The sequence below is a fragment of the Neoarius graeffei genome, chromosome 7 (genome assembly GCF_027579695.1).
Source record: "Neoarius graeffei isolate fNeoGra1 chromosome 7, fNeoGra1.pri, whole genome shotgun sequence".
NCBI classification, from domain to species: Eukaryota; Metazoa; Chordata; class Actinopteri; order Siluriformes; family Ariidae; genus Neoarius; species Neoarius graeffei.
In genome coordinates this window covers 48,264,066-48,278,258 of record NC_083575.1, presented here as the reverse complement: position 1 = coordinate 48,278,258, position 14,193 = coordinate 48,264,066, and the positions used below count along the sequence as shown (strand labels likewise).

Sequence of the window (14,193 nt, the reverse complement as noted above, 5' to 3'; positions counted from 1 at the left end):
CTGTGTGTTCAATGTGTGTGTGGGGGGTGTCCAAACGAAGAATTATGAAATGTGAAGGGGACACGTGAATGGTGGCGACGCCCATGTATGGTTTATTGTACTGTATGATATTGATAAATATCATCATCTTTACATGTTTTAAACTTTACTTAACTTTTACAGTCTCTGCATGTTTTAAACTTTACTTAACTTTTATTCTATTTTATTCTGCTGTTTTTTTACTTAACTTTTACTTCATTTTATTATTGTATATTTCTACTATTGTTTAATTCTTATTTTTTTCTCTCTTCTTCCCCCTTTATTTTATGTAATTTTATTTTCTATTGTTTACTGTTTTGCTTTTACCTCTGTAAAGCACATTGAACTGCCACTGTGTATGACATGCGCTACTGCAGGTAACCATTTCGTCCGATGGACGCAGAGGCGGAGCGACGAGTTCATACGTAACAGGGGGCGGTGCTTGCTTGTCGTCATCGAGTTTCAGTTGTATTTCCGAGATCCTCTGCCATTGCGTGGTGGCGCAGGAAGGTTTTAGAGAGGTGAGAAGAGCAGTTTATAACAGGATTGTGAATTTGTGGTGTTATTATTACAAATAGACCTGTTATTAATATTTCCCCTCGCTAATTTGCTGGTTATATAAGCTAGGTAGCTATTATATCATAACTGTTGTTATTTCAGATAAATCTCAGCTTTTTTTTTTTTTATTTGTAGATGACATTTTTCATCTTATTCTCAGATTTCAGTATCGCTTTTGGATCTGCTGCATCACACTGACCCGTTTCTCTCCAGTCGTGTCGGGTTACATTCTTGGATCACGACACAACAACTTCAACTCCAGCTCGACTATAAGCCCTTCACTGTGTCGTTGGACGACTAGCGTTGTGTTTATGTCTTTATTTTACGGAAACGGTAAGCGGTTTGAACAAGGTCTGAGATCAGTGTTATTAATACTGGTTAGGCTTATTATGTTTGCCAGATTTGTACCCAGTCTACCATTAATAATCTTAGCTAGCTGCTAGCATAAAGGGTGTGAATGACGCGAGGAACTCGGATCAAAATGGCGCCCTGCGTGCTCCGTGTACACCATAGCGGCGCACGTACAGCGCGATTAGCTTAGCATAGCTTAGCCATGACGCACTCTGCACCACGATGGAAAACGAGTCGAGTTTAGCGACTGTTTCACACAATTTGACGTTTTTATATTTGATTCAGAGGTTATTTAAGGAACTGGGCACTCGCGCTTGACTTCCGGACCGGGAAAAAGGAAAAATATATAAACGCTGACTTTTTTTTTTTTAAAATCAGTGTTTGCAAAGATGGCTAAGCGGCCATCAGGAGAAGCTCAGTGACTGAACTGTGGAAGCACAAATAGTTACATTACATTAATGGCATTTAGCAGACGCTTTATTTTTGTTTTATTTTTTATATTTGTATATGTTAATACTTAATTTATCTAGAAGTTTTCTGTTTATTCTGTAATGCTGCTGCTGGAATTTAAATTTTCCTGAGGGAGCCCTCCCAAAGGGATCAATAAAGTTTTATCTAATCAACCCAGAACAGCAGTTGGGGGTTGGGTGCCTTGCTCAGGGAATCGAACCGATGACCTTTTGATCCCAAAGCTGCTTCTCGAACCATTAGGCCACAGCTTGGCCCCAGTAGAGCTAGGAGATTGCACCAATATGCATATAGAAGTGAGTACATTTTTATAGAATTGTTTAAAGATGCATATTGGAGCGCTGAAATTTGATTGAGTTCCCTGCTCCAAAGAATCAGAATTGGAATCAAGTTTAGTTGGACACTCCACTTTACATCAAGTGGAACTGCATGTGAAAATGGGATTTTTTTTTTTTTTAATGCATCTGCTATATGCCTCCTAATGTTGGGGTCATATTTACCTGGGAATAAAACAAATGTTATTTTACATCAACTACATTTTACAAAAACATTATAAAATAGGTGAATTCACTTTGTCGCAGTACCTCCATGTCTTTATTTGCACTCCCACCTGACTGTTGGAAGAACTCCAGGCACAAGAAGCGGGTTTGTGTGTCTCGACTGTTCCCCAAAATATAGATGTATTCAAGGTTTCAAATATTATCTTGGCTGCTCAAAGTCAACGTGACTCTTGAACGGTACACACGTTGCTAAATGGAGAACGGCATACAGGGGTGTTATTTGTAGAGCTAGGGTTGTGCCATGTTGTATCATCCATGATAAGAATCTCATCCTGCAATATTAATCATCTAGGCGATTACGTGTTTACATACATACTGCAAAGGTTCAAAGTGTTTGTCATATGCACAATAAGGACATGTCCTCTTGCACAATGAAATTCTTCGTTTGCTGTCCACCATGAATGCCAATTACAGATAAATAAATAGGCAGCAGAAATAATACAAAGTAAAGGCAATATAGTGTGAAATAAAAAAAGTACAAAATAAAGGTAAAATGTGGTGTAATACAAAAATAAGTCAATGATTGGATGTGGCAGCAAAAAGGGCAGTAATGCACAAACGATGTAAACAGTCAAGGACAGTTTACAGGGAGGTAGTCCATGGTTATAGACTCCTGTCAGCTGTTCAGGAATCTGATGGCAGTGGGAAAGGAGTTCTTTAGTCTGACAGTCTTGCATTTCACACTTCTGTACCTCCGGCCTGAGGGTAGAAGTGGGAGCAGTCCGTGCTGGGGGTGGGTGGGGTCTTCCACATTCACTATATAATGTAGCCTAGTAGTTTTGACTTGTATGTGCGTGCGCACAGTGAGCATGCACACTTTTTTTTTTCCTTCTCCTCCCCTCCCTCCCCACTGTGTGATATAGCCTGTTATGCCAGATGTCCATTGTTTCAGCATGTTCGCCACCATGGATGGATACAGTTTTTCTTTGAATAGCGGCAAGGCATTATTGATGGTTCTGCAAAGCATCTTGGGAAGGCGGCGCATCCATTTGAGCAGTTCCTGCACATCAAGAAGTTGGGCATGCTCTATATTATGCAGATGAATCTAGCGAATGTGACATGATTATGAAAGGCTTTGCTTTCATTGTATAAACAAGGGAGATGCTCCCTTGTGGGTCCTAATATGACCGCTCAGTAAAACCCATGTAGTTCAGTTTTATGGAAATGCCGCATGTAATTTCCATTAGTAGCATTAGAAGAACAGCTAATAGCTGGATATTTCAGGTACCACCTATGATCATCTTCCTTACATCATTCAGTCATTTCCCCTCAGCATCAGACTTTAATTGAACTACACATGGAAAAAAATTGGCATACTAACTCCACTCAAAGGTACTATGAATAAGAGAAACACTAACCAAACCTAAGGATAATTTGATACATCTTCAAAGTTTGTACAAGAATCCTCTTGTACTAGCTCACACTTGTTAATAGAACATTAGTAATTATTTTAGGAGTATGTGTACACTTGGCTAATGAGAATTTTTTATTTTTATTTTTTCCAGAGCTGTTGCGCAGCTGTTGGAACGCGAGCGGTGTAAACCTAGACCACGAGCAAGGAACTTGCAGCCTCTGTGGCAAAATCTTTTTCATGTCAGAGACCGAGCACGCTTACAGTCGTTTATGTCATCCCGTCTTCTCCAGACAGAAGATACCCAAAAATCCACATCCAAGATCTTTTTGTCTTGCTGATAGTGCCACAGGACACTCAAAATGTCTGTTAACGTCAACCGCAATGTGTCGGACCAGTTCTACCGCTACAAGATGCCCCGTCTGATTGCCAAGGTACTTATTCCCTATTAGGCCTTTTGAATATAACTGTATGTCTGTGACTTGGACAGTGGTTTTTGCCCATCTTTGTTCATAATGAGTTGTTCATTTCTTTGACTAGGTGGAGGGCAAAGGGAATGGAATCAAGACAGTCATTGTCAACATGGTTGATGTTGCAAAGGCATTGAATCGGCCTCCAACATGTGAGTTTGTGCCGTCTCTCGTTTTATGTAGTCAACTTATGAAATGTGTAATGGAGACCTTAATTCATTAGGTATTATACGGTGACCTGCTCTCTCCAAGTTGTCATACAGTGATGAGTGTGAGGGCCTGCCAGTTTATTTCTGACAAGCGCTCTCTCTCTCTCTCCCCTTCCCCATAAGATCCAACCAAGTTTTTTGGCTGTGAGCTTGGAGCGCAGACCCAGTTTGATACAAAGAATGACCGCTACATAGTGAACGGCTCCCATGAGGCCAACAAACTACAGGACATGCTGGATGGATTCATACGCAAGTTTGTGCTGTGCCCCGAGTGTGATAATCCTGAGACTGACTTAGTAAGTAGAAGTCTTACTTTGACTTGCACTGCAGTGGTTGATTAAATAATATAATAAATAACAAGTAAATAATTGTGTAGAATTAGGGTGTCATGTCTCCTTCAGTTAAAATTTGAATTTGTGTCTTTCAGCATGTTAATCCAAAGAAACAAACGATTGGAAATTCTTGTAAGGCTTGTGGGTACCGGGGTATGCTAGACACCCGCCACAAACTGTGCACATTCATCCTTAAAAATCCACCAGGTAAAATTTATTTATTTTAACCTATACCACTGTTGGCATGAAAACAACTAATTATTTGGACTAAATAATTTCATCATAATTTGATGTTGCAGCAAGTTCCAGAATTATTTGCTTGTTCGATGGATTTAAAAAAATAAAACCTCTTATGTAGGTCCTGAAGTGTGGGGTGGTGGGGTTTTTTTTTTTCATGGTTTGGTATGCATTTGTTTTGGTATAATGCATCACCTCTGTTTTATAATTGCCATAAATGTAGAGAGTGATAGTGGGTCTGTGAAGAAAGAGAAGGAGAAGAAAAACCGAAAGAAGGACAAGGAAAATGGCTCTGGCAGTGGTGATGCTGGGAACCATAATGATATTGATGCCCCAGAAGCTGTGGTGAGGGGATTTTTTTATTTTTATTTTTTTAATCCCTTTATGGTCATTAGAATACATTTTGCATCAAGTAGTGATAATGGATCAGTTAGAGGTTAAATTAGGACAGTTTCTAAAAAATAGTTTTACCTGAACTTCTGGTTAAGTAACATTTTAAGTATTGTGTTGTCTTTAAAAAAAAAAACTGCTTTGACATGGAAAGGACTCTTCTGCCAAAACGTGCTGTGTTTTTAGGATGGTAATGAAGATGATGAGGACTGGGCAGAGGAGACCACTGAGGAGGCCCAGCGTCGTCGGATGGAGGAGATCAGTGACCATGCTAAGAACCTGACAATCTCGGATGACCTGGAGAAAACCCTGGAGGAAAGAGTCAACATGTTTTATAACTTTGTCAAAGTAAGTGGATATGGGTGCAAATAGGTTCGAGAAAGCTGCCTGAGCTGCAGAACTGACAATTTCGTATCATTGTCCTCTTTGCCCAAACATGTCTTAATGTGTTGGTGATGCATTGGTTTTTGAGTCTTGTAATAAGAAAATTTTAGTATTTTATAAAGGCTAGTAATGACTTCTATCATTTTTTTTTTTTTCCTAGCAAAAGAAAGAAAATGGTGCAATAGACTCTGCAGACAAAGAGATTCTGGCTGAGGCAGAGCGTCTGGATGTGAGGGCCATGGGGCCACTTATCCTGAGTGAACTGCTCTTTAATGAAAACATCAGAGACCAGATCAAAAAATATAAACGCCACTTTCTACGCGTAAGTCACTCCATCTTCTGGTAACATGGTTCAAAATATTTTAAGACAAGCAACAAATGTCTTAGTTTTTTAGCTAATAATTCACTTCATGCTGTTTATTCCTTATTAAATTTTCTAAAGGATTTTAGACTATAATAACCGGCTCATGTAAGGGCATCAAATGGAGGTTTTCAGAAGTTGATGCAGGGTATAGGCAGCTCGTATCAAACATCGCTTTCAGTCTCAAGTCTGTTTGCACCAGGTTTTTTTTTTTTTTTTAGTAAGCTAATGCCCATAAATGGCACTAATCTCTGGTGCAAGTAAGTATTCTTGGCACAGTTTAAGGAAGAATTTACTTGTGAATTTAGTTAAGTTTTGGTTCAGTTTAATGGTTTACTAACTTGAGGACTTGATGTGAAACTGACTTAGCTCGTACAGTAAGTGGGAAGTTGGAGTTCAGAATTGTCATTTTCAACCTCCAAGCAGTCAAGCTACAAAGTGGGGAATAACATTTTATGTTCATATTAGCAACAAGTTTGTTTGTTTGCTGTGAGCAGCTATGTTGAGTTGACATCACTTACTGGCTTGATGAGTGGGAGTTCTGAGTTGAGGGAGCATTTTCTTTGTATTTTACCTAGTTGGAGATCGGAAATTCAGAGTTATGACTTGGTTCAGTGTATATAGAATTGTGTAAGGGTTTGGTTTTTTTTGTTTTTGTTGTCCTCCCCCGATATTGAATCATTCTCAATTGTTCCATCCCTACAGTTCTGCCATAATGATAAGAAGGCTCAGAAATATCTGCTGGGTGGTTTTGAGTGTGTGGTGAAGCTGCACCAAACTCAGTTGCTGCCCAGAGTTCCAATCATTCTAAAGGACCTTTATGATGCTGACCTGTTGGAGGAGGACGTCATCCTCACATGGGCTGAAAAGGTGTGGGTTTTTTTTTTTTTTTAAAGTGTCATACAGAAGTTGTTTTGCTTGGTGAGAAGTTGCCTGTCCAGAGCTGCCATATTTGCGTTACAACACGTGGTTTTTCCTTAAGGTGTCCAAGAAATATGTCTCTAAAGAGCTGGCAAAGGAGATCCATGTTAAGGCTGCTCCTTTTGTCAAATGGCTGAAGGAGGCAGAAGAAGAGAGTGAGGGAAGTGAAGAGGAAGATGAGAATGTTGAGGTAAGTCAATACAACCACTAATCACTTTTTATTTGATGCATGGGTCTTGAAGAACTAACATAATGCTGTACTCTGAAGCTTTGGGGTGTGTTTACTTAAGTTCTTGATGCTTGTCAGTATAAGGGTTGTGAATAGATTTAAATCGTCATAAGTTTTCTACAGTTTCCTTGAAACAAAAACGTATAGCATAACCCTAGTTGTATCCTGAAATTCCAATCAGTTAAACCTAGTATTCATAACTATAGCATAAGTTACATTGCACTTCACAGACACACTTTATCATAATTCATAAGCATGATTTTATTCTAACACTGAAACAGACTGGCGCTAGCAAGTGTTGCTATAGGAAATGGCATATAGGTGCTGTGCTAAATTATGTATGAATATGGAACAGAACCGTTTATTAATTTTGGTGACTTTAGGGCATTTTTCCCCCTCCTCTTCCACATGTCCAGGGTTATGTTGAGCTATTGCTTGCATTCAGGCTGATGAATGAAGCCCCACCAGCACAACACTACATGGAGTAGTTAAACGTCCAACAGTAAACACAGCCATAAATCTGTCATTAGTCGCCCATGCAGGCTAAAAACATTTTTTAATTAAAAGCAAACCCAAGCTAGGCAAAATGTACCCTTCCATTTTGCTTAAGTGTTTCCATCCACACTGACTGGTGTATGTTAAACATGAGCCCAGGTGCCACACTGTCCTTTTTCTCCAACCTTTTCTGTGTGACTTCCTGTAAACTCAAATTTCTTCCAAAGGGGGGTCAGTAACCTTGGTCTTGATTCTTAATGACTCGTAACTCTCTTTCCTGCCCTCCAGGTTGTATATTCTTCCTCTGCCCAAAAGCTGAAAGTGGAGACTGTTCAGCCAGAGAAAACTGAGGACGATGACCTTGACATTGATGCCATTTAAAGAAACGAGACGTCTTTGGCAGCCAATGTAGAAATGTCCAGCTTTCTTTAGTGATGAAATGAATTGAATCCCAGTAGCCTCCTCTTCAGTCCCCTCTCTTATTTTCAATGTATTACCCTTTTCACTAGTTTATTATATCTGCTACTGAGGCATGGTTTCAACATGGCGCTTTCAGTGTCTTCCTGCTAAACTATGTTCATGCTCTGTCTCTACTGAAAAATATATTCCGACATTGATTGATTGATGGATTTATCTAAGCTGCACAGTTGGTTGTGATTTGTTTTCATTTCTTTAATCATTAAATAAAGGATGCTTTCATGTGACTTGAACTTAATTTTCTTAGTGTGGAATAGATTGTGTTTTGCAGTTATAACCTGTTAAATAAAGCAGCCAGGAGTAACAGTGAAAAATCAACAGTACATGCAAGTAGATTTTCCACTTGCTTGCATTCAGATGGTGGGGGTTGGGGTTTATTTTATTTTAACTATAGACACCCTGTGCTCAAAATGATTGCTACTCTTGTATGGCTTATTTAATTCCACACCTACTGCTAGGTTGAAGCTCTTCATCCTATCACAGTTAAACATACTAATTACTGAATGAGTGAGGATAATATAGTAACCAAGAATGTTTGTTTGTTTTTGTTTTTCTGAAGAAGCTTTTATTCGTCACATGAACACAGTGAAATTCATCCTCTGAAGCAGTGAATGCACACACCCAGAGCAGTGGGCAGCCATACTACAACACCAGGGGAGTAATTGGGTACCTTGCTCAAGGGCACTTAAGCCCAAGGCCACCCCATGTTAACCTAACATGACTGCATGTCTTTGAACTGTTGGGGGCACCCACATAGACATGGGGAGAACATGCAAACTCCACACAGAAAGGCCCCGTTGGCCACTGGGTTCAAACCCAGAACCTTCTCCCTGTGAGGCGACAGTGCTAACCACAACACCACTGTGCCACCCCAAAAGGTAAACAATGTTTTTACATTCATGGCATTTAGCAGATGCTCTTATCCACAGCAACATACCCAGAGCAGCCTGGGGGGGTTAACCCTTTGGTGACTGATCCCTTGAAAATGGTTCCTCCAGGAACGATGACGTTTCAGTTGTCAAGACAACGGAAAAACTAAAATACAAAAACAGAAAGATACGTCACAATGCTCTTGTGCACAAAACAAAATGCTCTTGTATTTGTATTTGTATTTTAGTTTTTCCGTTGTCTTGACAACTGAAACGTCATGGTTCCTGGAGGAACCATTTTCAAGGGGTCAGTCACCAAAGGGTTAAATGTCTTGTTCAAGGGCACTTAAGTCATTCCTGCTTGTCAACTTGCTAACGCTGATAAAGGTTTTTAGCTGAAATGACCGAAGTAGAGATGCAAATTGAGATCAGGATACTGACCTCCCACTCTTGTCAATCTGTGAAAAATGATTGCTGGCTGTTGGTATATGAGTGAAACAGCGAGTCCTATTCCACCCCTCCTAACAGTCAGGGGTCATGAAATTGTGGAGGGCATGCATGCCAGGGATTTCCAACAATGATGTAATATTGGCAATAAGTGCAGTCAAACCAGCTGTAATTCCCTTTTTCTTGCTGTGTACAAATGTGTGATCACATATCTACCATATGGAGCTTATCTGCTTAACAGCTTGTGATTTATGGTTACACTGCACTGTAGAACTTACTATGATGGATATACGGAGTCATATAATTGGGCTGGATGGAGCAGGGTTTTCTTCTGTTCACATCATTCTCCCTGCCAGGTTGGTTTCTTCTGTTTTTTTTTTCCAACGCTCCCTGTTCTCTCTGCTTAGACAGTAGCCCTGTCTCTGTTTCGACAGTGGAGCTCTGTGTCTTTCCCCAGTGACAGATGAACAGTTGATCTGAAGATTAAATCGACAGAGGGAAGAATCTGCTAAGGCATTCTGTCCGTGGCTAATTTGGGGCCACAAGCAGGACTCTGTTTGATTGAATTCTGTCCAGTGTGGATAGAATCGGTGGTAGCAGAAGAAATGCATACAGACTGCTTCTCCAAGATGGTCAGTGCTGACAGAGGCAAAGAGTTTAGACTTTACAAACCCTGTAGCATGACTTCTTGGTCATGTCAAATTGTGTATAGTGGAAACGAACTAACTTGGTTAGCCAAGAGAAGAACACAATGAACCACTTGAATATGCTAAAAAATTACAGGCCTGCTGGACTAAATTTCAGGGAATGGACAGTAAGGTATGGCAAGGGAATCCACTCAGACCAATAATATGCAGTAGCCATGTGGTTATAAAAAAAAATTTAAAATATATATTTTTAAATCTGAACAGTTAGACTGAAAAATTATAGTAGTGTTAAGTGACAGGATGTCTTTCTTTAAAAAAAGAAAGAAAAAGTGACCAACGGATGTCAGCATTTATCCATGAGAAATCTTTTCTGCCTTTTATCACAGAAGTATGATGGCTATAAGCATGTGATATAGCAACCAACAAAATTCAAATGCAAAACAAATAGACACTTTTTTGGGGGAGGGGACTTACACTAACCTAGTTGCATAAGTGTGTACACCCCTTAAATAATACTTTCTTAAAGCACGATTTGCTTGCCATACAGCAAGAGTCTACCAAGTTAGCAAATCTTGATTTGGCAATTTTATTCCAATCTTCCTTGCAAAAATGCTCTGGATGTATTAAATTGTGAAAGGATCTCCTATGCACAACCTTCAAGTCTGTCCACGGATTCTACAGGATTTAGGTCTGGGCTCTGACTGGACCATTCCAAAACATCAATCATCTTCTGAACCCATTCCTTTTTTGAATTAGGTTTCTGCGTTAGGTCACTACTGTGCTGGAAGGTGAAATGTTTCTTTACCTTCAGTTGTTTAACAGAAGCTTGTAGGTTTTGTACCAAAATAGATTGGGAAGCCATGGCTTAATGGTTAGAAAATCAGCTTTGGGACCAAAAGTTCAGTGGTTCAATTCCCTGGACCAGCAGGAATGGCTGAAGTGCCCTTGAGTAAGGCACCTAATCCCCAGGCTGCTCTGGGTACGCTGTATGTTACTTGGGATAAGAGCATTTGCAAAATAAATGTAATGTAATAATTTGGAGCTATCCATAAATCCCCTGACTAGAGTCCCAGGTGAAGAGAAGTAGCCCCAAAATGATGCTGCCACCACCGTGTTTCAACACCCATGTTCTTTGGATGATAAGTTTTCCTGTTTTTGTGACAAATGCATATTTTTATAAAATGATGCCCCAAAAGTTCTACATTGGTCTCATCAGACCATAACACATTTTGTTACATGGTTTGTTGTTATTGAGGTGGGCTTGGAATGCTTTTTTTTTTTTGCTGTTTTTGTGAGAAAGGGCTACTGTCTAGCCACCCTACCCCATAGCCCAGACATGTGAAGAATATGAGAAATTGTCACATGCAGGGAGTGAACAGAGCAGTACTTACCTACAGCTCCTTCAATATCGCCATCGGTCTCTTGGCAACCTTCCTGATGAGTTTTCATCTTGTCAGCAGTTTTGTAGGGACATCCTGTTCTTGGTAATATCACTATAGTTCCCCAATTTTCTCCATTTGCTGATGAAAGCCTTCACAGTGTTCCATGGTACATCTAATGTTCTGGAAGTGTGTTTGTATCCCTTTCCTGATAGACACCTGACACCAAAACCCGTACATGCCTTGTAAGCTCTTTGCAGACTGGCTTCAGCAGTTGGATTAAACCAAGATGTCAAGAAAATCCTACAGAAACAGCTGATCTTTAATCAGGTTAATCAGAATCACTTCATTGATGTCAGGTCTAAAGATAAATACTTTTGAACATGAGTTTGAATGTGATTAGTCAATGTGTTTTGAAAACAATCACATGCTGTGAACACTTGTGCAACCAGGTTATTCTAAGTTTTTTTTGTATTTTTTTCCCCTAAAATATTTTTATTTGTTTTTCTCATGAGTTTTGATGGTTGCTGTATTATACTGCATTAAAGGTGGAAAAAGATAAAACATTATGTATCTTAGTTTCTTTTTGTAACCTCACAAATTCAATACTACCTTGTTATCTCTGGGACTTATCCCATGTCTCAGAAAAATTATTACTCTGATATGATTTTTTTTTTAAATTTCATTATTGACTTCTTAATATACCTCTACACTGTTTGACCACTTAATTGCTTATGATAAAGTGGCATTAAATGAACTAAATATAAAGTCCTAAATTAAATGTCTTTGTCTTCTGTTTTTCTAAGGCTATTCATAATTTTGCACTCAATTGTGTTTTAGGAGCTATTAAAACTGCTGTATTTTGGGGTTTGATTTACTGAATTTATGAATACAAAATTGACCTTCCCCTTAAATTAGTAATGAATTAGGTTATATTGTATGTATGCTCTTTGGAACATCCAAAAATGACAAAGGAAACACCACAAAACTCACTAGCTTCAAACTTTCATATTATTTGAAGCAAATATGCCAGTTAAAAAGAAAAATGAGCTTTGTTGGTCGAATTTTAACATCTTATGTAATTAGCCTACTTTAAAAACAAAAAAGTATAACAGTAAAACAGACTACTTGCAAACACCATACAGGTCTTGACTCATTAGACATTTGGGGTCAAAGTTCCTCCTGTTCCAGGGCATGGTCTTCCCAGGCAATCTCCTGTCCCAGTCCTAACCAGGGGTGGGTTTCCCAAAAGCTGCTAAAAGCATCTTAACTAGGAGAGGGAGTGTTCATTGTGATGCTTGCTCGACCATTTAATGATGATCTTTGTGCTACGATGCTTTTGGGAAACCCACCCCAGGCCCTGAAGGTACATTGGGCGATGCCAATCTCTGTTTCTATAGCCCTCAGCCTCTCACCAATTACAGTAGGGGGTCAGTCCTCTGGGAGCTGCAAAAGTTTGGCTCCCTACTCACATCTGTATTGCGACGTGCCTTACCAGATGACAGTAGGTACCATTTTTATGATGGTCTTTAGATATGGCCAGACTACGAGTAAAGCTTGCGATCTCCCAGTTGAGAGACAAGCTAACCACTAGGACAGCTCGCGGTAGACATTTAGAGTAAAGGGAAAAAATATGGACATTTAATTTTGATCTTTTGATCCACCCAAATAGAGCTCTGGGTTACTGTTCAGAAGGTTGAGGGTTCAAGCCCCAGCACTGCTAAGCTGTCACTCTTGGGCCCTTGAGCAAGGCCCTTAACTATCTCTGTGCCAGGGGCACTATATCATGGCTGACCCTGAGCTCTGACCCCAAGTTCCTAACAAGCTGGGATATGGGAAGAAAGAATTTCCATCCATTATCTATACCTCTTATCTGTCAGCTAACTTCCAGTGAGTAGGGCAGGGTACGCTATGGACAGGTCACCAGTCTATAGCAGATCCAACTGTAAACAGAGACGAACAAAATTTCACACCTATGGGCAATCTAGAATAGCCGGTTGACCCAATATGTGTGTTATTGGACTGTCGCAATCCAAAGACAGACCAAAGACACACAGATTGGGTCAGCCGGCTATTCTAAATTGCCTATAGGTGAGAATTTTTGTTCGTCTCTGTTCACAGTTGGGCCTGTGATAGACTGATGACCTGCTCATGGTGTACCCTGAGAGCACCCAAAAGAACAGGAACTCCATTTAAAGACTGCAAGGTTCAAACCCAGAACCTTCTCGCTACACCACCACACTGCTAGAAACAGGGATACAGTAGGAGTCCATTTCTGTACCAAGACACAGTCTACACTAATGTACCCCCTGCGGCTCATTGTCGGACTTCAAGGTAACTATGTGCACATTTCATCCATCCATTATCTGTAGCCGCTTATCATGTACAGGGTCACAGGCAAGCTGGAGCCTATCCCAGCTGACTACACTCTCAGAAAATAAAGTACATTACTGTACCTTTAGGGCTACAATGGCTTGTCACTGGTGCAGTACCCTCTAAGAATCAGAATCAAGGTACTTATTTGTACCCATTATATACTGCTTGGGGGACGGGACAGTGGTGTAGTGGTTAGCGCTGTCGTCTCACAGCAAGAAGGTCCGGGTTCGAGCCCCGTGGCCGGCGAGGGCCTTTCTGTGCGGAGTTTGCATGTTCTCCCCGTGTCCGTGTGGGTTTCCTCCAGGTGCTCCGGGTTCCCTCACAGTCCAAAGACATGCAGGTTAGGTTAACTGGTGACTCTAAATTGACCGTAGGTGTGAATGTGAGTGTGAATGGTTGTCTGTGTCTATGTGTCAGCCCTGTGATGACCTGTGGCGACTTGTCCAGGGTGTACCCCGCCTTTCGCCCGTAGTCAGCTGGGATAGGCTCCAGCTTGCCTGCGACCCTGTAGAACAGGATAAAGCGACTAGAGATGATGAGATGAGATGAGAACTGGTGTCATATTTTTTCCAGTTCTCCCATCCTACCCTGCAAGCTCCTAAAACTTTGAAACAAGAAAGTGGTCGAGGGTTCTCCAACGACCACAGACACCACATTTCCTGTG

The 14,193-nt window shown here is 40.4% G+C and overlaps 1 protein-coding gene across 2 annotated transcripts; it reads left to right on the top strand.

Annotated features, from left to right (window-relative positions):
- Positions 1-451: 451 nt before the first annotated feature.
- Positions 452-8,038, top strand: LOC132889396 (eukaryotic translation initiation factor 5-like). Of its 2 annotated transcripts, XM_060925842.1 has the most exons (12): positions 452-539; positions 737-909; positions 3,461-3,740; positions 3,847-3,928; positions 4,109-4,281; positions 4,413-4,524; positions 4,778-4,899; positions 5,131-5,292; positions 5,489-5,650; positions 6,395-6,559; positions 6,672-6,800; positions 7,623-8,038. In XM_060925842.1, exons 3-12 carry the CDS (start codon positions 3,669-3,671, stop codon positions 7,713-7,715), a joined length of 1,272 nt encoding a protein of 423 aa, XP_060781825.1. In that variant the 5' UTR covers positions 452-539; positions 737-909; positions 3,461-3,668; the 3' UTR covers positions 7,716-8,038. The 2 variants fall into 2 exon arrangements, with proteins under 2 accessions (XP_060781825.1, XP_060781824.1); XM_060925841.1 differs by lacking the exon at positions 452-539 and having other exon boundaries at positions 713-909.
- The last annotated feature ends 6,155 nt before the right edge of the window (positions 8,039-14,193 follow it).

Bases quoted from the DNA above. Each gene is read 5' to 3' on its own strand.
- LOC132889396 (XM_060925842.1), top strand. From the start codon at position 3,669: ATGTCTGTTAACGTCAACCGCAATGTGTCGGACCAGTTCTACCGCTAC. The intron at 3,929-4,108 runs GTGAGTTTGTGC...CTTCCCCATAAG, and splicing joins ATTGAATCGGCCTCCAACAT to ATCCAACCAAGTTTTTTGGC. The intron at 4,282-4,412 runs GTAAGTAGAAGT...TGTGTCTTTCAG, and splicing joins ATAATCCTGAGACTGACTTA to CATGTTAATCCAAAGAAACA.